Source organism: Triturus cristatus, chromosome 3_1 (assembly GCF_964204655.1).
Source record: "Triturus cristatus chromosome 3_1, aTriCri1.1, whole genome shotgun sequence".
In the NCBI taxonomy this organism is placed as follows: Eukaryota; Metazoa; Chordata; class Amphibia; order Caudata; family Salamandridae; genus Triturus; species Triturus cristatus.
In genome coordinates, this window is record NC_140583.1 from 854885785 (window position 1) to 854909303 (window position 23519).

The following is a 23519-nucleotide window of genomic DNA, read 5'->3' on the forward strand; positions in this document are numbered from 1 at the left end:
AATTTGTGGTTAAAAAAATTCTCAGATTTCAAAAAGTTGTCAGTGGGGGCCAAAGGTGCACATACCATGACGAAGTGAAGTGGTGTCACAAATTCACAGTTGGTACGGGACAAAGTGGTATCAATCACCACTAAGACTTGTTCTTGGGGAATGCTCAAGTAAAAAGCTTCATTATCCAAGGTGAGAGAGAAATTGTAATTGATGGCAAAAGAGAAACCTCTTAATAGGATCAGGTGTCGTTGAAGAAGGATATGGTCTTACTAACCAAGTCACAGAATCTGGATAGTGATTCAAGGATGGAATTGATACCCTATACCATTAGTCTGCTGGGACATAGTCTCTGCACCTTGTGAAGTTTGGGTAATAGATAGGAGTAAAGTGTGTTAGGGTTTTTTACCACTAAAAAGTCAGCCTCTTTTTTGTTATCCAGTCATTTTTCTTTGCTAATGCCACTATTTATTTAATTTGTTTCTGTAGTCTGGGGGTTCGATCAGGGGTCAAGATATCATAATTAGTGCTATAAGAAAGATGTCTGAGGCACTCGGTGTTGCTGGAATGACTCCTCCCTATCTTCTTGTTTTATTGCTGGTCTCTTGTTATTAAGAAGGGACTTTAGTGCTGGTTGTATGACTAGTCTCTTGTTGTTACAGAGAGACATTAGTGCCTGAGATTGTGAAATGGTGCCTTCATTATATCTGCACTGAAGTTCAAGGATTCAATGTCCTTGTTAATGGCTTGTTCGAAGGTAAGTATCACTGCTTGGGTTGATTGTGCTGGTGGAAGAGAGGTAGATTTATTCTTATTCTTCAAATTAGTCTTGGTGATGTTAGTCACAGTGAGGTCAGTATTATTAAAAACAGATTTGAGACAAACTTTCACAAAATGAGAAGAGTCGGGGGACTGGATGAGTTGTTAGTGCTTCATTTGTATTAGCAAGTCATTTTTATTTACTCTGTAAGGTGATGTGTCCCCTTAGGATCAAAGTTAGAATATTGAGATACACAAATATCAAGGACAAAATATTGAGTCCAAAATATGAAAAGCTAAGTAAGTATAGATTGTCCATACCTAACCCCATAAATATGTAACTTGACAAAATATCAATGAAAAAAACAAAGGTTAAAGCTGAGTTATAGTTAGGAAAACGTATTTTCTCTATACAAACCAAGTTTAAACTACACAAACTTTAATAATTCTAACTTTCATTTATAATTCATTCACCACCCTCAAATTATTAAAAGTAGTAGTCAACGTTACACACTCTTTTTAGCTCACTTACCAGACAAGACTAACTATAACTTGCCATTCCACTATGCAGTGTGTTGTTACAAATAATTTCATTTGAGAAGTTATAAGTGTTGTTATGAATGCTATGATTTCACATGCCATAAGTGATATATTATGCTAGGGTATGAACAGTGCATAGAAAAGGCATGAGTTATAGTTAATGTAGTGTGGCAAGTGAGGCGACAAGAATGTGTTCGTAGATGTGCGACTTCTAGTAATTTGAAGGTGATGCGGAATTTATGAATTGAAGTTATAATTATAACTTTACAATTTTCAATGTTTGGGTATTTTAAGTTGGGTCTGCCTAGAAAGAATCTATAAGGTATTTCTAACTATAAATTATCCTCACCCTTTGGTTTTTTTTCATTGTATGTTAATGGTTTTTATTTTTTAATAAACGTGTTTCAAATCACAGTGTGGTGTCTCATTGATTGCAGTTGTCCTAAAGTAGAGTGTAATACAGTACAGTGAAGGAGTGTGTCATAGAGTCTAGTGTTGTAGAGTTGAGTATTGTAGAGTATAATAGAGTGGAGTTGAGTAGAGTGAAGTGACATAGAGTACAGTGGAGTAAAGTGTTATACAGTGCAGTGGCTTGGTGTGTCGTACTGCGGAGTGAATTATTGTAGAGTGGAGCAGTGAGATGTACAGTGTAGTGGTGTGTCGAGCAGTAGAGCTGAGTGTTGTAAAGAGGAGTGTCATGAAATGCAGTGTAGTGGACTAGAGTGTCATCAAGTGGAGTGTTGTAGGGTGTCGTAGAGTGTAACAGAGTGTTGAGGAGTGTAGTGGCATAGAGTGGAGTTCAGTGAAGTAGAGTGTTGTATAGTTTAGTGTTGTCAAGTGTAGTGTCATGTAGTAGAGTGGCCGAGAGTCTGTACAGTGTGGTGTTGTACAGTAGAGTATCATTATTTGTAAGAGCACAGTGCATGGTAGAGTGGCAAGTTACAGTAACTGTTGTCTGGTTAGGGAGATGAATGTAATGATGTCCGCTGCTTATTATAATAATTTGAGGGGGGTGGATTAATTGTATATGGAAGTTATAACTATAACTTTAGAATTTTTAAAGTTAGTGTAGTTTAAACGTGGTTTGTATAGGGAAAATAATTTTCCTAACTATAACTAAGCTTTATCCTTTGTTTTTTTTAAATAATTTCAGTGTTTGTAAAATATGTTTAATAAAAATGTGTTTCAAATTTTAGAGCCCGGTGTCGCAAGTGGAGATTTGTTATGTAGAGTGTCGTACAGTACAGTGGAGAAGAGAGTTATACAGTCTATTATCATAGACTGGATTATTGTAGATTGGAATAGAGTAGAGGCTAGTAGCGTATTGTACAGTGTAGTAAAGTATTATATAGTGTAGTGGCATGGAGTCTCATATATTGGAGTCAAGTATCGTAGACTGGAGAAGCGACTTGTACAGTGGAATGGTGTGTTGAACAGCAGATTAGACTGTCATAGAATGAAGCAGAGTGCTTCAGAGTGAAGTAGGGTGAAGTAGAGTGTCATAGAGTGGAGTATTATCAAGTGGAGTGTCATAGAGTAGAGTGGAGGAAAGTGTTGTAGAGTGGAGTGCCGTGTCATATAGTGGAGTGGCGTATTGTTGGGAGAAGTTGAGTGGTGTGTCAATGAGTGTCATACAGTGTAGTACAGTGGCATAAAGTGGATGGGCATAGAGTGGGGAAGAGTGGCATAAAGTGTACTACATTGTTATAGAGTGGAGTTGTACATAGTGGAATAGAATGTCGGACAGTGGAGTGGCGTTGAGCGGAGTACAGTACAGTGGCATAGAGTGGAATAAGTGGAGTAGAGTGGAGTATAGTGGAGTATAGTGGAGTGGGATAGTGTACATTAGAGTAAAGTGCCATAGAGTGGAGTGGCATGCCATAGACTATAGTGCCGTGGAGTGCAGCAGAGTGGAGTACCGTAGCGTACAATTGAGTAAAGTGTCATAAATTGGAGTACCGTGCAGTACAGTGGAGTGGAGAGTGGTGTCATGCAATATTGTAAAGTGATGTAGACTACAGTATAGTACAGTGGCATACAATTTAGTTATTTTTTGTAGAGTGGTGGAGTGGTGTATAGTACAGTACAATGTTGTAGAGTGTGGTACAGTAGACAGGCATACAGTGAGTACAATGGCATTGAGTGGCATAGAGTGGAGGGGCATACAGTGGAGTAGTGTAGTATAGTGGAGTTCTATGATAGAGTGGAGTAAAGTGGGGTGCAGTGGCATACAAAGAGTTGCGTACAGTGTCGTATAATGGGCTACAGTATTGTAGAGCATAGTGGAATAGAGTGTTGTACAGTGGTGTATAGTACAGTGTTGTACAGTAGAGTGAATAGGTATACAAAGTGTCAGAGACTGGTATACGTGATGTAGAGTGCAATTGCATAGCGTACAGTAGTGCGCGAAACAGTGCGCTACATAGAGTGGATTGTTGCATAGTAGTTTAGAGTAAAGTCTTGTATAGTGGAGTTGAGTCAAGTGGAGTTGTGTAGAGTAGTGTGGAGTACAGACTGCATTGGCGTGTCATAGAATGGCATGGAGTGGAGTGTACTGGAGTAGTGTAGGTACTAAACTGTTATAAATTGGAGTGGCGTCTCATACTAGTGCTGTGTCATGTAGCAAAGTGTCATATAGTGGAATAGAATGTTCTACACTGGAGTGTACAGGCATAGAGTGGAGTACAGAGTTGGACAGTGGAGTGTACAGGGATAGAGTGGAGTGGAATGTCAGAGAGTGCCAAGAAGTGTGATATACCTTTATAGAGTGAATTTACATAGAGTGGAGGAGAGTGTAATACAATAGAGTGGCATAAAGTGGAGTGGCGCACACTGTAGTGGCGTAGAGTGGATTACCGTAAAGTTGAGTAGCATACAGTGGAATAGCGTACAGTGGAGTGCAGAAGAGTGGAGTAGCATAGAGTGATAGAATTGAATAGCTTAGAGTGGAGTGGTGTACAGTCGATTGGTGTATAGTGGAGTAGGGTACAGTGGATTAGTGTAGAGTGGGGTGGCATACATTAAAGTGGAGTAGCGAAGAGTTTAGGAAACCTTTATAAATTGGAGTGAATTCTCATACAGTAGAGTGCATTGCTGTGTTGTACAGTGTTGGAAACTGTTGTAGAGTGAAGTAGAGTGCTGTACAATAGAGTGTATGGGCATAGAGTTGAGTGCAAATTTGAACAATGGAGTGTATGAAAATAGTGTGGGGTAGATTGTAGTAGAGCGGCATAGAGTGTAATAGAGTTTTGTAGAGTGGAGTTATATTGAGTGTAGGAGAATACATAGGAGTGATGTAGAGTGTAGTAGCATACAGTAGAGTGGAATAAATTGGAAAATTGTAGAGTGGAGTAGCATAGACTGGTGTGGCGTACAGTGGAGTGGTATTGTGTAGTAGTATACAGTGGAGTGGCGTAAAGTTTAATAGCATATAGTGGAGTATTGTGGGGTGGGGCAGAGTGTGATAGCATACACGGGTGTGTTGTACAGTGAAGTGGGGTAGAGTAGAATACCATACAGTAGAGGGGCAAAAATTGAAGCTGCGTATAGTGTAATAGCATAGGATTGGGTGGCATACAGTGGCATAGTGGAGTAGTGTACAGTGGGATAGCATAGAGTGGAATAGCGCAGAGTGGAATAGCATAGAGTAGAATAGCATAGAGTAGAGTAGAGTGGCTTACAGTGAAATGGTGTAGACTGTGGTGGTATACAGTAGAGTGGGGTAGAGTGAAATAGCATATAGTGGAGTGGTGTAGAGTAGAGTGGCATAGAGTGGAGTGGCATCTGACTAGCATACAATGGAGTAGCTTATAGTGGCGGGGCATATTGTGGAGTTGTGTTGAGTGGAGTTGCATAGACTGGAATAGCGTATAGTGGAGTAGCGTACAGTGCAGTGCAGTGGCGTACAGTGAAGTGGGATACACTGGAATGGGGTAGAGTGTAATGGCAGACAGTGGGGTGACATAAAGTGGAATATGATAGAGCAGAGTGGCTACAAATGGAATGGCGTAGAGTGGAAAAGCACATACTGGAGGAGCATATAGCAGAGTGGCATACAGTGGAGTGGCGCACAGTGAAGAAGCACAGAGTGGAGTTGCATACGCTGTAATAGTGTAGAGTGGACTGGCATAGAGTGGAGTTGTGTATAGTGTAATAGCATAGAGTGGAATGCTGTAGAGTTGAGTGCTGTGCAGTGGATTGGCGTACAGTGTAATAGCGTGTAGTGCGGTAGCGCACAGTGGAGTGGTGGATTATGGAGTGGTGTAGACTGGAGTTGCGTACATTGGTGTGGGGGAGAGTGTAATAGTATACAATGGAGTGGCATACATAGGAGTGTGATCTAATCGGATAGTATAGAATGAAGTGCCAGACTGTGGAGTGCCATACACTGGAGTGGCGTAGAGTGGAGTATCATACAGTGGAGTGCCATTCAATGGAATAGCGTACAGTGGAATGCTGTAGAGTGGAGTGAAATACTGTGGAATAGAGTTCAGTGGAGTAGGGTGCAGTACAATAGCATAGAGTTGTATACCGTATAGTGGAGTAGATCCAGGGGAGTGGCATAGACTAGATTGGCATATAGTAGTGCTGCGTTCAGTGTAATAAAGTAGAGTGGAGTAGCATAGAGTGGAGTCTCACACAGTGGAGAGGCGTAAAGTGGAGTGGTGTAGAGGGGAATAGCGTAGAGTGGAGTGGCTACAGTGGTGTGGCATTCGGATGTATGTTAAATTTAGGAGCAATGTAGTTTATAGTGTGCAGAGTAACCCAAAACTGTAAATTGTGCTGTTGTGAATTCCTCCAGATTCACTAATTGATGCAGGACCACACATGGTGGCCTTGCATTCTTTTGTAAATCTTCCGCAAGTATTGCATTGCCCATGAAACATCATTAGTGACGCAAGAGTACCGCAATCCAATAATACAGCTAGGCCTTAGCTATATTTTGGACAGTGATATACCGTGATAACTTTGCAGTATACCGTGGTACACGGCAATGACAAGCCAGTATATATTTAGTAATAGCTGTTTTTAGAGAATGAAAAGGCAGCCATATTGTTTTTACTACACTTTGGCTGTGTTCAGTGTTTGTTTTCACTGCCATTGTGCTCATGAACTCCTGATATCTGGCAATCCTTGCCTCTTCGTACCGGACGATATTGATGTCCCACGTAATTTATCCCCTCTCCTTCGGCTCAATTCCAAGCCTGCGAAGACGAAGTAATCTTCGCTGGAACACTGCTTTATCGCGGTTAACTTTATTTGTCATCGGAACACCCTCATTAAGGCTTCTGCCTCTATTCCTTTAAGGCAGTATGTTATACTCAGGCATGTAATTATACCGTCCTGATTATGATCCCATTATCGTGTTAACGGGATCGAAACGTCGTCGACCTATGAAACATATTTACACGTTAAACCATTGTGTTAAAACCACTGTGAATATTGTTTATGGAAAGCTTGTCATTTATTATTATTGACCATAGGCTTCCTCTGCTTTTTGCCTGAAATACTATATGTCCAAATGTAATTGTCTTTTGTTTGTATGTAGGACGCAGGACTGTGTCCCACTCCATTTCCTTGTGTGCTTGTGAATATGCCTAACATTTCTTGGAATTATTAAATTGTATGTCCGGCTGGACATCCTGCAATATAGCACTGACCCTAGTCTATATTCATTATTTTGTCAAAATGTGTTTTTTAAGGACCTTTGTTTGTTATATAAAGTAGATACCCAAGGTCCTTATTTACCTTGTGGGTTCCCTTGTTCACCATAAAACATGTTCAGTGTTTGAGCCTTACATAAAATAAGCAGTAGGTACCTACCTATTACCACTTTATTAAAGGGGTAATTGGTAGGGAGAATGTTTTTTAAAATATATTTTAAAATAAAATTACAGCCATCTCCCGTGGTAGTTTCACAAAATTTTGTGAAATGCCAAGAAAATGTCATATAGTGGAATAGAGTGTTGTGCACAAGAAACTCAAAAAATACTTACCTATGGAAGATCCATTGGTGGAAAACCCCATTAAGGGACCCCCTTTTATCTTTGTTCCCTCTTAAAGATTTACTACAAAAGTTTAGATCATTTCAAAATGTCGAAAATGCTATAGATCTGGCATGCTTTGTGGGGGTTCGTCAAAAGGGGGCAAATTAGGGAGCTAATATCTGAGGAATTCCTATCTTTAGGAATACTAACTATAACTAAGCAGTGGAAAATAGATTTAATGTGATTTCTTTCTTTTAATCTAATGTATTTGCTATTTATTTTGTTTATTGCTCTACATAATCATGTGACTATAAATGTCATTTAGTTGTTCCTGTAATATTTCTGAAACTTTACATATCAGTCGAGGTTATTTTTTAGACTTGCTTGCTAGCTTTAGTAGGATTTTGCTACATGCGAAGGCCACAGTAAATGAAAGGCAATCACTGTAATTGTTAAAAAAAAATTAGATTTTTTTTTTTCCTAGTGCTAGTCCTAGTGGCCAGTTATCATTTCCTCCAAATAGTAGTTTGAATAACTCACTTTTAGGTCCATTTTTCATTTTGTTGCACAGGGGTGCATAAGAAAGTTGTTTTTTGTTTGGTTTGTTGGGCCACTTTTATTTTGTGAGCCAGAGAGCATGCAAAGGAAACAAATGTAGATTAAGATGTATTAGATGTATTCTATTTGTTATGTATTTTGTTCATAGGTTTCCATTATCATGGAACCATAAATGGATCTTTCAGTTGTTCATGTAGTAAATCTGAAACTTTCCATATACAGTCTAGTTTTGTTTTTGTTTCCTTGCTACTCTTAGTAGTACTGTGCTACAATATATCCCTAAGCTGAAAAAATGTAAGTTTAAACTACATAAACGTTTAGAATTCTAAAGTTATAGTTTTAACTTTCATTTACAATTTATCCACCACACTCAAATTATTATTAGTGGACCTCGTTTCACACTTTTCAGCTTGCTAACCAGACAACACTAACTATAACTCGCCACTCTACCATGCAGTGTGTTCTCACTGTAAAACACTTCACTCCACCACTCTACTGTGCAACACTACACTTGACAACACTTAACAACATGACACTCTTTTCCACTGAAATCCACTTTATGCCACTACACGCTACAATACTCTGATGCAATCTATGCGACTCTACGACACTCTACTTGATGACACTTCCTCTCCCACACTTCATGGCACTCCAGTCGATGACACCCCACTGTAAAACACTCAGCTCTACTGTTCGACACACCACTTCACTGTACAACATGCCTCTCCACTCTTTGATACTCCACTCCATGATACAACACACCATTTCACTCCAATGTATAACACTTTATTCCACTGTAGGCTACGTCACTCCACTCTACTTGACTCCACTCTACAATACTCAACTCTACGACAGTAGACTCTACGGCACTCTCCTATACTGTTCTGTACTACGCTCCACTTTACGACACTCCACTCAATGACATTCCACACTGCGATCTGAAAGACATTTTTATTAAAAAATAGAAACCATTAAGATACAATAAAAAAACAAAGTTTAAGGATAATTTATAGTTAGAAACACCTTAGGTTTTCTTTCTATACAAACCCAACTTAAAATACGCCAACATGAAGAATTGTAAAGTTATAATTCTTCATATTAATCCGGGAGATTAAAATCTAATATGTATCTCATTATTTTTCTGTTTTTGTCTTTCTCCAAAGTTTTAGGCACCAATACGTTATCTGTATTACGTGCTTTTACTCTCCTCTTGGCATTTTCTAGGACAGAAATTGGATAACCACATCTTTTAAATCTTTCAAACATCTCTTTTATCTATTTTTCAAATCCATTCTCCTCTGTACAATTTCTCCTGGCTCTTAAAAATTCACTGTAATGTGCACTCCATTTCAGAGCCTTCGGGTGAGCACTGTTCGCAAACAAAATACTGTCGCAGCTAGTGGGTTTACAGAACAATTTTGTACAACTCTTGTTATTCTCTATGTACACTCGAATATCTAGATTATCAATTGTTTCTTTACTTATTTGACATGTGAATTGCAGTTTTTAAGGATTATGATTAAGGCTCCCTGTTTTCCATTTTTACGGATTTTTACAGATAAATACAGACAGAAAATAATGTGTTTCTGTCTGCATTTCTTTTTAAAAGTGGATAAATACAGAAAATGTGCTTCTTTTAAGTTACACTTCGTACTGTCTTTCATTAATTATAACCCAACAGTTGAGCAGATAAACAGCATGGGAAATTAAAAAACAGGAGGAAATTTCTTTAAATAACCGCATTTATCAATATACATTTGTGGCATAATGCTAGTATTTGCCAATGGATGTACTGTTATGTAATATTTGGCAACTTAAATAGCTCAAACATGATGGACAACAAAGTATGAGTGCACGTCTATCATTTGAATAAATATGGAAATGTACAGTTTTACAACTACATTTATATGCAAAACACAAAATAAATAAAGATAAATACAGACGGAAAAGTTAAAAAAATAATGACCATAAAACCGGGAGCCCTACTTATGATTAAGAGATTATAAAAAATGTTACAATTCATCTTCTTCTCTTTCCCATGTTACATACAGGTCAGCGATAAAACAAATCCATAAAATTACCTTTTCCTTGATCTAACTGTTTTGTCAGTCCATACACATTCAGCCTCCCAGTGTCCCATTGTCAGTTTGACGCATGTTGGGGAAAAGGACGTACCCATTGCTGCACCTTTCCTCTATATGTAAAACGTGCCATCAAAGACATAAACATTATTGGTCAAACAGTAATGCATGATATCTAAAAGCATATGTGTATGTTAAAGTAAACTTAATGATCTTGAACATAGATTATATGCACATGCTCTAAGACCATCTTCATACACTATTGATGTATAAAGAGAAAAAACATCTGCTGTGTCCATTATGTATTCTGTCCTTCAAGGTATGCTATTAATCCGATTAAAACAGTCCATGGAATCCCTAATGTATGAAAAGAGATTTGCTACATATGGAAACAAGAAGATGTCATCAAATCTAGAAGCATTCTCAAGTAAGCAGTCACAGGAGCTTACAATTGGATGTCCTGGTGGATTCTCTAAACTTGTATGCACTGGGTAGTACATAAATTGTGGGTGTGATGGATGAGTATTTTTCAGATACTGTAGCTCTTCATCCTCCAGTAATCCTTTCTCATGCCACCCTTGTAATTTCTTATTGAATTCCTTTGTGATTTTGGTGGTCAGATCTTCTTTCAATTTTTCATAGTGGTTTGGATCATTCCATTGTCTCTTGACTTCTTGATAGTATTTCATGTGATCCATAACTACTATGTTCCCTCCCTTATCAGAGATTTTATCAAAATATTCTTATCTTTTTCTAAATCCTTTAGTGCCCACCAGTCTTTGTAGTCATATTTCTTTTTCTGAGAACGTGTATTCTTCTTCTCTTTTACTGCAGTTTCTCGTAACTCCTCTGTCATTAGCTCCTGGAAAAGATCTATTGTATTTCCTGTGATAGTTGTGGGAAGAATTTTGATTTTGACTTACAATTACTAGTGATTGATTTATCAGTTTCTATGCCCACCATTTGACAATACTCTTCAGTCAAGAGTGTTTCCAGAATGGCGGCTCCTGATAATCTGTCTGACTCCAATTCCAAACTAGATAATATTCTCATTGAGGCAGCATCCTCTAATATTAATGTTGTCAAAACCTTTGAGGGACTAGATCTTCTTGCAGCATGTTTTTTCATCGCAAAATGGTTTTTTTCTTTACATTTTCTGCAGAATTTGTATTAATTCACCCTTGCCATGGCTAAATTCATTCCAGACAAAGGTCATAATGTTAGACCTTTATCTAACAGATTCTTGTGCTTATGATTTGTGTTGTGTTTATCACTAAGTCATCCTCGAGAATTTGAGTATTCTTATTCCTCATTTCATGCACCTTCAACTATGCTGATGATCTCCAACTGATTTTTGAAATTCACAACTCTCCCGCCTCTGTCTCTAACTTTCAAAAAACTATGCGATACATTAGTAACTGGATGAACGGTAATCACTTGAAGCTGAATCCAGATAAAACTGAATTGATCCTAATTGGAGGGCCCTTAAACCCCTTGAACTCCAACTTCTGGCCACCAGAGTTGTAAAACCCCCACCCCCACTTCCATCTACATCTATTAAAAGCCTCAGCATCACTATTGACAGCGATCTGTCAAGGAAATCCCGGATTGGGACAGTGGTTTCTACCTATTTTTTTCAGATGCCCTGACCCAAGTAGTACTGTCCTTAGTCATTTCTTATAATGACTATGCCATTCCTCTCTACTTTGATATACCAGCATATCAATCGAAAAGACTGCAACTGGTGCAAAATCAGGCCACTAGATTAATTTATCACCAGCCGAGATGGCACCATGTCAACCGGATTATGGAAATGTTAAACTGGCTTCCGGTTGCTAAACCCAGTGCATTCAAAGTTGGGATGCATCATATTTAAAGCGCTCTCTTGCAAATGTCCACTGTTTGTTTCTTCTCGGGTACAGATATACTCCCCTACTTGGAATCTTCCCACCTCAACTCTTAGTTACTCCTTCTTTCAAATGTAAGAAACTGGGGGGTTTAACATTCGTGGTCCTGGCCCCAAAATTCTGGAGTTCTCTCCCTCCAGACATTAGATCAACGACTTTGTATCCTCTAAATCAGGACGCTCTTAAAGGCCTGGCTTTTTTGCCAGGTGTTCTCTGTTTTTTTGTTTGGCTTCGTGAAGTAACTTGGCCCATAGTTCGTCATTCTTTGATCTTTTTTTTCCCATTTCTTTCTTTTTATTAGTGTCTTCACTTTCCGGAGGACGCATTGCAGGTCCAGGTTTTGAGGAGTTTTACGAAGCCGCCTTAGTGTTTGGTTTATGGTACGTTTTAGGTTTTTTTCTATTCTGGGCTGGTTGTCAGCCTTGCTAAGGTATCCTCCAATTGTCCTAATTTTTCTCTGTCCCGATCGCGAGTTTCCCACCAAGGGTCGTAAAGAAGCTTTCCCATGCTTTCACTGGTTGGGTTGGTGTATCTTTCCCTTGGTTATATAATGTTTTAGCGGTGGCTGATATTATTTCAATGTTGCTAGGGTTACACCTTATTCGCTTGAGATTTGAGGCCCCTTCTATGTTGATGGTTTTGCATGCCTCTAGTGTGAGGCCTGTGTTAGCTTTTAATGTCACTTCCTGGGTAGGTGATCACTGTGTTCGTTGTTGCCTATTCTAAAAGTAACGATTTTATTGAACATGGTTAGGGTTATGAACATAAAATTTAGATAAGAAGAAGTTTTTGATGAATGAAACGTGGCTGCTGGTGGATTATCCTCCTGAAAGCGGCCGTTCAGTGCTCTTAAGTTTAGATGTTTGAGTTGCTGAAGCAGATGCTTTGAGCATCTAGTTGGTTTCTCAGTTTATGCTGGGCCTTGATTCGGTATTCCCAATGCGATAGTAAGGTCTTGCGCAGGGTCATCATCTGGTCCAGACCCTAGAAGATGTTGGTTAAAGTCGCCTGCCACAATGATGTGATCAGTGTCTTGTTCTTCCATAACCCTTTTATTTCATTGATCAGCTCTTTAGCTGCTTTTAGTTTTTGTTTGGGATGCATGTAGGTGTTAATTATTGTAACGTCTTGGCATTCCTAGTTAAACCTGAGCGTTATCATCACAGCCAGAATGGCGCTTGGAGCTGCAATTTGGGCCTCTATAGGTAAGATTTCTTCCATTGTGGTTATTTAGGCCAGTATCAATAATCCCCCCAAGCGATGACCAAAGTCAGATCCCTTTGTAGCTACGAAGTGGGAGGTGTACCCCTGAAGCTCAAAAGCCTTGTCTTCCCAAGTTTCCTGGGGCAGTATCATGTTGAATGTTTTTAGGTAATTTAATTCCTCAAGATCCTCAGTTTTACTAGCTAGGCCATTGATGTTTCAAATGCACATGCTGGTTTTGCCTTGCTCCACTGGGGCTGTCAGTGGGCTGCACATCCCTTGTCGGTTGGGTCGCTCTGTTGTTATTGTTTGCTGTATTTGCGTCCAGTTCTGCGTTGTGGATGTTGAAGCAATGCTTAATTCCCCATGGCCTATATTCAAATTGAAGACCTTTGTGCGAGTGTTGTGTGTGCCGGGGTTGCTGCTCCTTGCTCCTTTTAATACTGAGGTGGTGGTTTTGTCTGGTCTGTTAGTATGGACATTTAAAAAAGGTGTTGGATAGGGTGGTTTTAATTCGGCTTTCAGCTTTATCCCCCAGTGTTTGAACTTGTTTTCTTCTTTCATGATTTTGTTAGCTATATTGCTAGAATTCTATCTTGTTTTTGTAGCTTCTAGGCATTGAAGATTATAAGTTGGTTGAAATTCTATGGCGAACAGATGTACAGAGCTTATGTTTTCTAAGCTCGTGATGGGATGTATGAGCCGCAGTGCGTTCCCTCTGTTTAGTATATCTGCTCTTCCCCTGGATTCATACTCAGGGATAAATATGATGGTGGCCGTTCCTTTTGCGTTTCACGCCTCAGTTTCCTGGACAGGGATTTCCTCATGTGGTGGGGCCCTTAGTTGAGCAAGGTTGCTCTTGCAAACTCCTTGGTTGGCGTTAGTGCAGGCGATTTTCAGAGGGTCAATTGATTTCCTAATTTTTGCTTGCTTGAAGGTTATGTTCTCATTCTCTCTCGTTGGCTGTTGTGATGACTCCCTATGATTGATCAGTGGGTCATCTCGCAGATACGCCCTTGGATTTTGTTCTGCTTTAGTGATCTTACTTGGTTCTTGCTTCAGTGTAACTAGCTCCTTTCTTATTGGAATTATCTCCTGCATTTTTTTTTTTTGCAGAGTTTTTATAGCGCGAACTTGACCCGAATCCAATCAGGTATCAGAGCGCTTTACATTGCACCAGTTACATGAGGACACACATTCATTTTTTTGGGGTGTTTATTTTGTTAGGCACGGAGAGATTAAGTGATTTGCCCAGAATCACAGGATGTTTTAGCGTTGTTACCGAGACTCAAACCCAGTTCCCCCAGGTCCGAGGTTGAGTGCCCTAACCATTATGCCAACTCCTCTCCCCTGTTGTCATCTTTTGGAGTGTTTTGTGTTGAAGATCTTGAGGATGGCCCCGCAATCGATGCCGGGTTAATATTGGAACTTGCGGTGGGGTGCTCTGACCTGTGAACCAAAGTGGGAGTGGGGGCGTACCTGATGTCCTTGAGTTTTGGTGCAAAGTCCCAGGGCTGCTAACTTCCTGATTCTTCCCTTCCTTTTTTGTTTTCGACATGCTTTTGGGTGTGAGTGTTTTTTGTTGACTGCCATTGAAGAAGTGGTGTGAGTTAATTGGTATCAACCCCGTTTTTTGATGCTCAGGTGTTATTGTTTCTGTCCTAGGAAGTCTATCGCTTGGATAAGTGTGCGGTGGGGCATTTGTTTTTAAGTCTGATAGTAGGTCTCCTAACATTGATGGTAATGTTAATAATTTGTCAGTTATTGGAGCACAGGTGCATTCTGGTTGTGGGGTTTGATTTTTGTGAGCCGCTTTGTGCCCCGCTTTATAATTCCATTGAGTTCTGATAACTTCCTATTGATCCCTGAAGTTAAATCTGCCCAGGTTTGAAGGACTGTGAGCTGTAGATCCAGTTTGTGTGTGATATTGAGCGCCGTAGCTGAGTATTGCATTGTGCTTAGTATTGTGGCCCATATGGATTCTGTGTATGAAGGTCCAGTGGAGTTACTTCTCTCTGCCCGCGGCGAGTTTGTGACTGCCGCGGGGGAGTGATTCGGAGCGGGTTTAAGGTTGTATGAGGCAACAAGTTCCTCCCATTCCTGTGAAGCAAGGAAGGTGATGTCTGTATTCATTGAGTGGGAGTCTTAATAAGGGAGCAGTGTACGACGCACTGGAGGTGTGTTGCCTGATAGATCGTTGAGAGCTGCTAGGGCTACCCAGGCATCAGCTTGTGTGATTTGTGTCTGGAGGGGGGAACTGTTTCCTGGCTGCAGTATCAAGACCAGTTCTTTTTGTTGTGCCCACTGGCTTAATTCTGTAGAGAGGGCTGCGGGGTCCGTAGGGTTATTAGTTTCTGTGTTAGAAATGGGGGTCTCTAGTTGGCAAGGGTTTGCACCTTTGTCCAAATAGGGACCCTTCTTTCTAGACAGTATAAGGGAGTTACACTCCTAAAATAACCCCTGCTCAGCCCCTTGGTAGCTTGGCACGAGCGGTCAGGCTTATCTTAGAGGCAGTGTATAAAGCATTTGCACATAACCCACAGTAATACAATGTAAGCACTACCAAAGGACACCACACCAGTTTAGAAAAATAGCCAATTTTTTAATATATAGTTTAAGACAAGACCAAAAATGATACAAATCCACGATACAGTACCTAAAAATCTACAGTTGTCAAAATAAGCTTTAAAAACAGTTCCTTGATGTTGATAGCTCCGTCCGGGGCTATCACAGCGTCTCGAGCAAACAAATCCAAACAGTTCTGGCTGACCGTGGCATCCTGGGCCAGCTACGGTGTCGGGAAGACCCGCAAACAGTACTTCTTAGAAATGCAGGGCGCTGGCAATCTCTTCGTTGAGTTTCTGAAAACACGGCGTCTGCAGGAATCGGTTCCGGAGGTTGGTGCGGGAGTCGTCGGGGCCCTCGAAGTCACACGCATTGCAGGTCGATCTCCCCTCTGTTGGGATCAGGAGCACTGACGTCGGCAGGTGTCGGGTGCTGCGGTGCGAAGTGCAGTGGTGCGGCATGTGGTGCCCTCAGGTCGCGGTGTGAGCAGCGGCTCGTGGCGGCGTCAGATGGCGTTGTCGGTGAGACCATGATCGCGGTGCAAGATGAAGGCGGTGCTTGTCACGGTGCAAGCAGGTCACGGTGCAAGCAGCGGCGGCTGCGTTGCAGAAGCGCAGTCATCAGCTGATGGACTGGAGTTGATGGCGCCTGCGTTGGTAGGCCAAGGCTGCGGTGCGGGATGAGGGCGGTGCATCGTGTAACTTTACGAGCGGTGCCCTCGAACCACGGTGCAATCAGTGGTGTCGATTTCGGCATGGAGCGGTGTCGTCGGGGATACCAGGGTGTCGTCGTGAAGCGGTGCGGAGTGCGGTGCCCACAGCTCGCAGTGTGAGCAGCGGCTCGGTGGTGGCATCAGCAGGCGTCGTCAGTGAGACCAGGGTCGCGGTGCGGCATTGCGGCGGTGCCCTCTGTGATGCCAAGGCATCGTTGTGAAGTGAGGCGGTGCAAAGTGCGATGCCCACAAGTCGCGGTGCGAGCAGCGGCTCGGGGGCAGCATCAGCAGGCGTCGTCGGTGAGACCAAGGTCGTGGTGCAGCATTGCGGCAGTGCCGTCAGGACAAGAAGTCAGCAGGGGCATCGTAGACGTCGTTGAGTTGCTTTTCCTCTGTTGCAGCACAAACCACACAGTCCCCAGTGCTGCGGGCAGAAGAGTTTGAAGTCTTTGTTGTTCCTGAGACTTCTTAAACAGGGGGCAAGCTCTACCTCAAGCCCTTGGAGAAACTCTCAAAGCAGATTGCAGAAAGTTCAGTCCAGTCCTTTCACTGCCCAAGACAGAAGCAGCCACTGCAGGCCAACACAACAAAGCACAGCAAAGGGGTAGCTCCTCCTTACAGCTTCTCCAGCTCTTCTTCTTGGCAGTCTTCTTGATCCAAAAGAGTTCTCAAGTTCAGGGGTCTGGGCCTCAATATTTATATCCCAAAATCCTTTGATCTCTTAGGCAGAGAGTGTCTGTGCCCAGCCAGAACCAGTTCTGCCTTCTCTGGTGTGATTTCCTGGCAGGAGGTGGAGACAGCATTGTCAGAGGCAGACCAGACCCTTTGAGGTGCAAGGAAATCTCCTCCCCTGTTCCCCATTGCAGACCAGGTCTATTCAGCCCTTTCCTGACCCTACCTAGACTATCTGGAGCCACTCCTGCTCCCCAGCCTTCTGTCATCCAAAACCCAGACAGGCAAGCCACATTCCAGGAGGCACAGGGGATGACTGAGCAAGAAAATACCTACTTTCTAAAAATTGTTTTTTCAAACCCAGAATGTAAAAATCACCTTCACTAAAAGATGCTTCTTTAGATTCTGATTTTAGGCACACTAAACTTTATTTTTCCACCTAGTTCCCAGGGCCAGTTATGTTTATAAGATGTTATAAACAAACTTCACATTCTGTCTTATGGGTAACAGGTAGTCTTGCAATAGTGAAAAACGAAATGGGCTGCAATTCACTTTCAGGACATGCCACACACACCAGGTCATGTCCTACCTTTCACATACACTCTACCCTACCCACAGGGGTACCTTGGGCCTACTTTAGGGGTGACTAACATGTAGAAAAGGGAAGGTTTAGGGCCTGGCAAGTGGGTGCACTTGCCAAGTCTACGTGGCAGTTACAAACTGTGCATAGACTCTGCAATGGCAGGTCTGAGATCTCTTCTCAGGGCTACTCACGTGGGCGGCACAATCAGTGCTGTAGGCCTTCTAGTATCATTCGATTTACAGGCCTTGGCACACGCAGTGCAATTTAGTAGGGACTAACAAGTAAATAAAATATCCAATCATGTAAACACCAATCCATAACACAATTTACCACAGGAGCACTTGCACTTTACCACTGATCAGCAGTGAGGAAAGTGCGCAGAAACACTACGCCAGCAAAAACAGAGTCAAAACCGGGAAGGCAAGAAAGCAAAAACTCAGGGGAAACACGCCAAAAGATGCCAAGTCTAACATTCTGCTTGTTTCAAGTTTTTTGAAGTGCCTGTGTCTGGCTCACTCTTGGTGTCCAATTTGGGGGATTTTTCAGCCTTTTGGTGTCTTGTTGGGCTGCCTTTTGCATTGCTGGCTGTCTCCTGGGCGTTACTGGGTATCTCCTGGGCTGGCTCTCTGCGGTCTCTCCCCTCTCTAACGACTCTAACCCCTGTCGGGTTATTGGCCTCACTATTCATCCAGTTTTCTATGTCTTGTTAGGTGGTGTCCAGGACTCCTTCAGTAGCTGTGATCTTTTCATAGGGTTTATCCTTTGTGTGTGATGGTGGTTCAACCGGTTTGGTGATGGTCTGTGGAATTTGTTTGCGTTTCCCTGGTTTCAGGGGGTTTGCAGCCCCTTTATGTTCTCACTTATGGAGTATTACTGTTCCAGGGTCTTTCAAGAAGGAGAATTTTGTATAAAGTTTTGGTTGGAGGGTGCATGGGTTTTTTCTTTGAGATGCCCCCTCAATGTTTATGTGTTCTTTTGGTTCTTGGCTTCTCGGTGGTAGTTTCAGGCCGATTATGATTTGAAGATTTGTTGTCGCCGGGCTGTGGGTTTTGCTGGTGCCTATGCCATTGTTGGGGGGGGGGGGGGCTTGTGTGGATGCAGATGTCCCTGTTACCCATAGCTGTATCACTTTTTGTGCTTATTTTGTCAAGGGCCTGCCCTAATTCAAGGGTGCCCGTGCCATCGCACTTGGCTTTACTTTTTGTTAATTTGATTTTTGGTCTTGTGGGGGACCTCCTTACTCTGCCTTACCTCATGTCCTCTTTATTGACCTCCTTATGGCATCCATGTGGCCTGGCTTGCAAGAGGCACGATGTTTGATGCTTGGAGCCTAATGCTCGCTGCTCCTTTGGGGGGTGTTCTTTCCTGAGCCTGCCTGTGATCTCTTGGGGCCCTTTTTTGCCTCTGATGCTCTCTACGGCAGCCTCTGTGGTCTTGCTGCACCTATCTATTTATTTATAGGCTAGTAGGCGGGCTTGTGGGAGACTGATGACAGAGGAACGAATGGGGCACTCGAGGTGGAACCACAAGCCGCACCCAGCTTCCACAGGTACTCTTGAATACTGACTGCCTCTGAGGCTGTGCTTGTTTCTGTCGTGCCCGATTGCTTCCTAAATCCTTTCGGCCACTGGCTGAGTAATTAAAAGGTTAATTTAGATTATTAAAAGTGTCAAAGGGCGAAGGACGAAGACGGAGACAGTGGTGGCTCTCTAATGGCCGCAGGGTTTGGCTTTCCTACTGACTCGACTATGCTGCTTTGGGTTAAGAAGGATGCTGGTGCCCCAGACTCTCACACCGGCCAGCCGTAAGCTGTTAGCTACAAGCTCTGCAAGGAGTTTTTTGGGCCGCTTGTCTGGACCGCAGCGACAGCTCCGCTCCACCGCTCCCTCAGCTGCTTGACTCTGCTCAACTTTGCTGTGTCACGTGTACTCTACTCCTAGAAGGTATAGATTCTACAAGTGGCATAGTCTATTCTATCTTGGTTAAATTTTTTCATTTTCTTTGAATTGTACCTCTTTCTCATATTCCTCTAATTTTTTCTCAAGCTCTCCAAGCAACTTCTTGCCTTCTTCTGTTTCTTGAAATTTCTCTAATAGTTTTCTAAATTTTTAACATCTCCCATTGCGCTAGATAATCTCCATTGTTTGTGCTTGTTCCAATTCCTTTAATAGTTGTTTAGGATTTTATTCGCATTGAAGTTTGTGACTGTGACCCACTAGGTAATTTGGTTCCTTCTTCATTCTCCTCAAACAATCACTTTAATAATTGTTCACTTTTACTCCATTTGTCTGCCATTTTACTTGAATGCTCCTGAAATATCTCTTTCTATACTCAAATTCAATAGTGTTGTTTGTATTTAATGCAGGATTTCTTAATGTGGTCTATGTGCTCATTTCAATAGCCGTTCGCACTGTGTTTACTTGAATTAAATTCTTAAAGTGTTGTGTTCAAAATTTGTCGAGTACAAATCAGGACTTCTCACTGCGTACACTCGGTATTCTTTATTGGGACAATAACCATATTTAGTCCATTTAGAGTGTTACTGAAGACCGGTTATATCATTGATGGAGTGGCGTTTAAAATTCTTTGAATGTGTTGGAAAAAGCATAATAGCGGACCGCGTTGTGGTCGCTTTCTGACAATCATCCCTCTGAGGAACATTCAGCAGCACCCATCGCACCGTAAAACCTGCTTACCATGATGTATAATCCTTCGCCTCTTCGCTTCCATTAACCAGAGGTGGGTTAGCCTCCACAAACAGATTGTGTCTCACACGTCAGAGCTTGCTGCCACCTCACATACAGGTTTTCATTGGTTTTGTACGAGTGAAATCTGAGCCTAACGTCCCTGAAACCTTTGTTTTTTTCTGTGGTTTATAGATATATATATATATAGATACACATCTATATATCAGCAAGGTAAATACCTGTGGAATTAGGAGTAGTAAATCTATACCTATATGCACTTACCTTTCGATATTTTAGTCTATATGTTGTCCATAATATTCGTGTATCACGATAATTATAGCCTCAATATTCATGGGTACAATCTGTGAGGGTATTATTGTCGGTGCAGACTTGTCCCATTAACGTGTCCGTTCACAAACTTGTTGCACTGTCCATGGTGATTGTGACATCCCATGAAATTACAGTTTTAGCCAAAAATCTTAAATGTACAAGTCAAAGGATGGTTGTCACATTTAATGGGCACCATTGATTTAATTTGTGAATTTTTATCTTTGCAGGTGCTAGATGGGATTGCCAAAGTGGACACATTGCAGAAGCTCGTCTAAAGGTTTCAACACCAATGATGCCTGTAATTTTTGTAAGAGCAATTCCCAATGATAGACAGGACACAAGAAATATTTACGAGTGCCCAGTGTATAAAACAAAGCTAAGAGGGTCGACCTACGTATGGGCATTTCCACTAAAAACCAAGGAAAGGCCAGCTAAATGGATCATTGCTGGTGTTGCATTACTGTTGAGTGTTTGAGTACCTAAAGCAAGCAATACTACTTAGTACAGCTACAAGAATATTATTGTATTTATTTGAAGGTTGACATGATCTGGTGCTTAAAAACAAATACAATCACTGAAAATAAAAACATTGTTTATTGGTTCAGTAGAGAATCTCAGGTCTGATAGGAACCTAATAATAAACAAACTTTTCCCATCCGACTCAACTGTTTTGCAGTTAGATATTTCTTTACCGCCTATCATTTGCATAAACTCTGCCAAGTTATGCCAGTACTCTTTCGCATCTCAGGACAGTGGTTTTCTCTGCAATAATTAGGGCTTGTGTGATTATTTGAATGTGTTATGTTGTGTCTCTCCTGTGTCTTATAATGAAAATAAAATATTTTAAAAATACCTGGTGTAAAAACTCTCAAGTTATTCAAATCAGGCTCCTGGTTATGGTGCTTCCTGGTCTTCATCTGCCAGTGTTCTTCTATCTCAGCAAGGCTGGCTACCCATACTAAGCAGAATCTCAATTCAATATACTCTTATAAGATTTTGCACCGTGTTTGCATTACTAGGGTGACGCAAATTAACGCAAAATCTTTTTTTAACAATTTAATTCCCAACGCAAAACCTGCGTTGGAAAATCACTTGACAGTAATGCAAAGCAGTGCATAGCACTGGTTTACATTGCTTACCACCAAGGGGTTGTTCCATGGGGGTATATGGGCTGTCCCATGCAAACACCCAAGGTTTTTGACGCAAAACCCTGTTTACTAAAATAAGTAGACAGGGAGTTGCATCAAAAAATAACATTTGATTTCAAATAGGCGCTATCACAGAGAAATGCTTTAATTTCTCCTTTAGTTTCAGACTTTGCATGTATGCTGCACTGTACCACACACATACAACGTTGGAAAAGTCGTCAAGTTAGTCCAAGCATAGTATTTTGTAATGGAAGAGTGTCCTATCAGTACAAACCCTATGATAGACTCACACAGACACCCTTGCAATATGGTGCAAAGGTGTGTGCGTGGCGCAAGGCAGCAAAGTTCTGCGCCATCGCTAGGGAGAGGGGAGGAGAGGGCCATATCTCTGCAAAATGGCCTGTCTTCTTCTCTTTCCTTTATGGCTGCTGCACTGTGCTGCGTGAAAATGTAGTTAATCTTGGCTTTATAATGTGCACAGATGTCTCTATGGTAAAGCTTCTACATTCGTGAGAGGTAAAATCCACAAAAAAATATATGTTTGCTCTTTGCGATCCGCCCCCCTCCCTCTTGGTTCATGCATTTTTCAAAAAATCCAAGTTGGGCGGCAAAGTCTTCTTGGTTACAGCCACACGCCTCTGGAAATTGCTCCCCTTGAAGCTGAAAAACCTCTTACCTTGCTGTCTTTAAAAGCAAATTAAAAAGCTTTCTTTATTGAACACACCTGAGTGGTTTTCTTTTTGCAGACTGCTAAGTACTTGGAGCAAAGAGATCTTTTTGGTAATCACTGCGCTTTAAAATTCACATTAACACTACCATTAATAATGCCAAGGGGAAAGTGATAACGATCAGCTATAAAGCTAACATGAGCATCTATAAATCATCAGCAGTCATCTATAGACACTCACAATGCAAACCACAGACATCTTGTACCAAATAACCTAAAGATTATCAAGACCAAAAAAGATGAATTTCCACTACAAAAAAGAGCAGACCCTTTCCATCAGTGGGATAATCCAAAATGAGGGGGAACCCAGATAAAGTAAGTTGAAGGTCCCCTTTCCAGATTCAAAATACTGTCAGCAGAACTGCTCAATCATAAACTTGCCACCACAAAAGATCCTGGGGAAGATTTACAAGCCCCTTGGATTTTGTGACGCAGCGGCAGCGTAAAATTGCAGCCCATTTACAATGTGAGGCTGCTAGGGAGATGAGTCACGTTTTAGAGCCCTACGTCACATTATACCTGTGTCAGGTATAATGTATGCAGGGTGGGCGTTCCCACGCAGGAAAGCCTCGTAAACGTTATGCAGTGAAATCTACAAGATTTCTCTGCGCCACTTCTAGGACGCCACTGCGTCAAAACCATACGCCTACTTGAAGCAGGCGTAAGGAGTGACGCAGCACAATGAGGATAGGCCTCAACATGCATTGCTGGAGTTGCGTCGTGCTCGCAACACGACTCCAGCAATTTGTGAATTTCTGACGCATCTGTCAATCCTTGTGCCATGGTGGAGCAAGGGTTTCCCAGGGTGGTGCAGGGAAAGTGCCACCTCCCTACAGATGCGTCACTTTCTTGTAAATCCGTCCCCAACTCTTTAAAGACAGTGTAGCTGTGACTTCCTGGCCAGGGCCGGTGCTAGGCATGGGCAGTGTGAGCAGCTGCCCAAGGCCATGTCTTCAGGTCGGCCACATAGAGGCATACTTCTGTGTGAAATGTCCCTCTATTAGTCAGCCCACCTCCTCCTCCACCTCCAATTTCACGTCCCACATCAGATCACATCACAAATAATTTTTTT

The 23519-nt window shown here is 41.8% G+C and overlaps 1 protein-coding gene across 1 annotated transcript in view; it reads left to right on the plus strand.

The window, feature by feature from the left end:
* The window catches only part of LOC146861181 (dynein axonemal heavy chain 11-like), a 2741463-nt gene extending 2720052 nt beyond the window's left edge, over positions 1-21411 (plus strand). Inside the window, exon 74 of the mRNA XM_085646213.1 lies at positions 20800-21411. Within this exon, the coding sequence (XP_085502339.1) occupies positions 20800-21047 (248 nt within the window). The 3' untranslated portion in view covers positions 21048-21411. The remainder of the gene's footprint in view (positions 1-20799) is intronic.
* The last annotated feature ends 2108 nt before the right edge of the window (positions 21412-23519 follow it).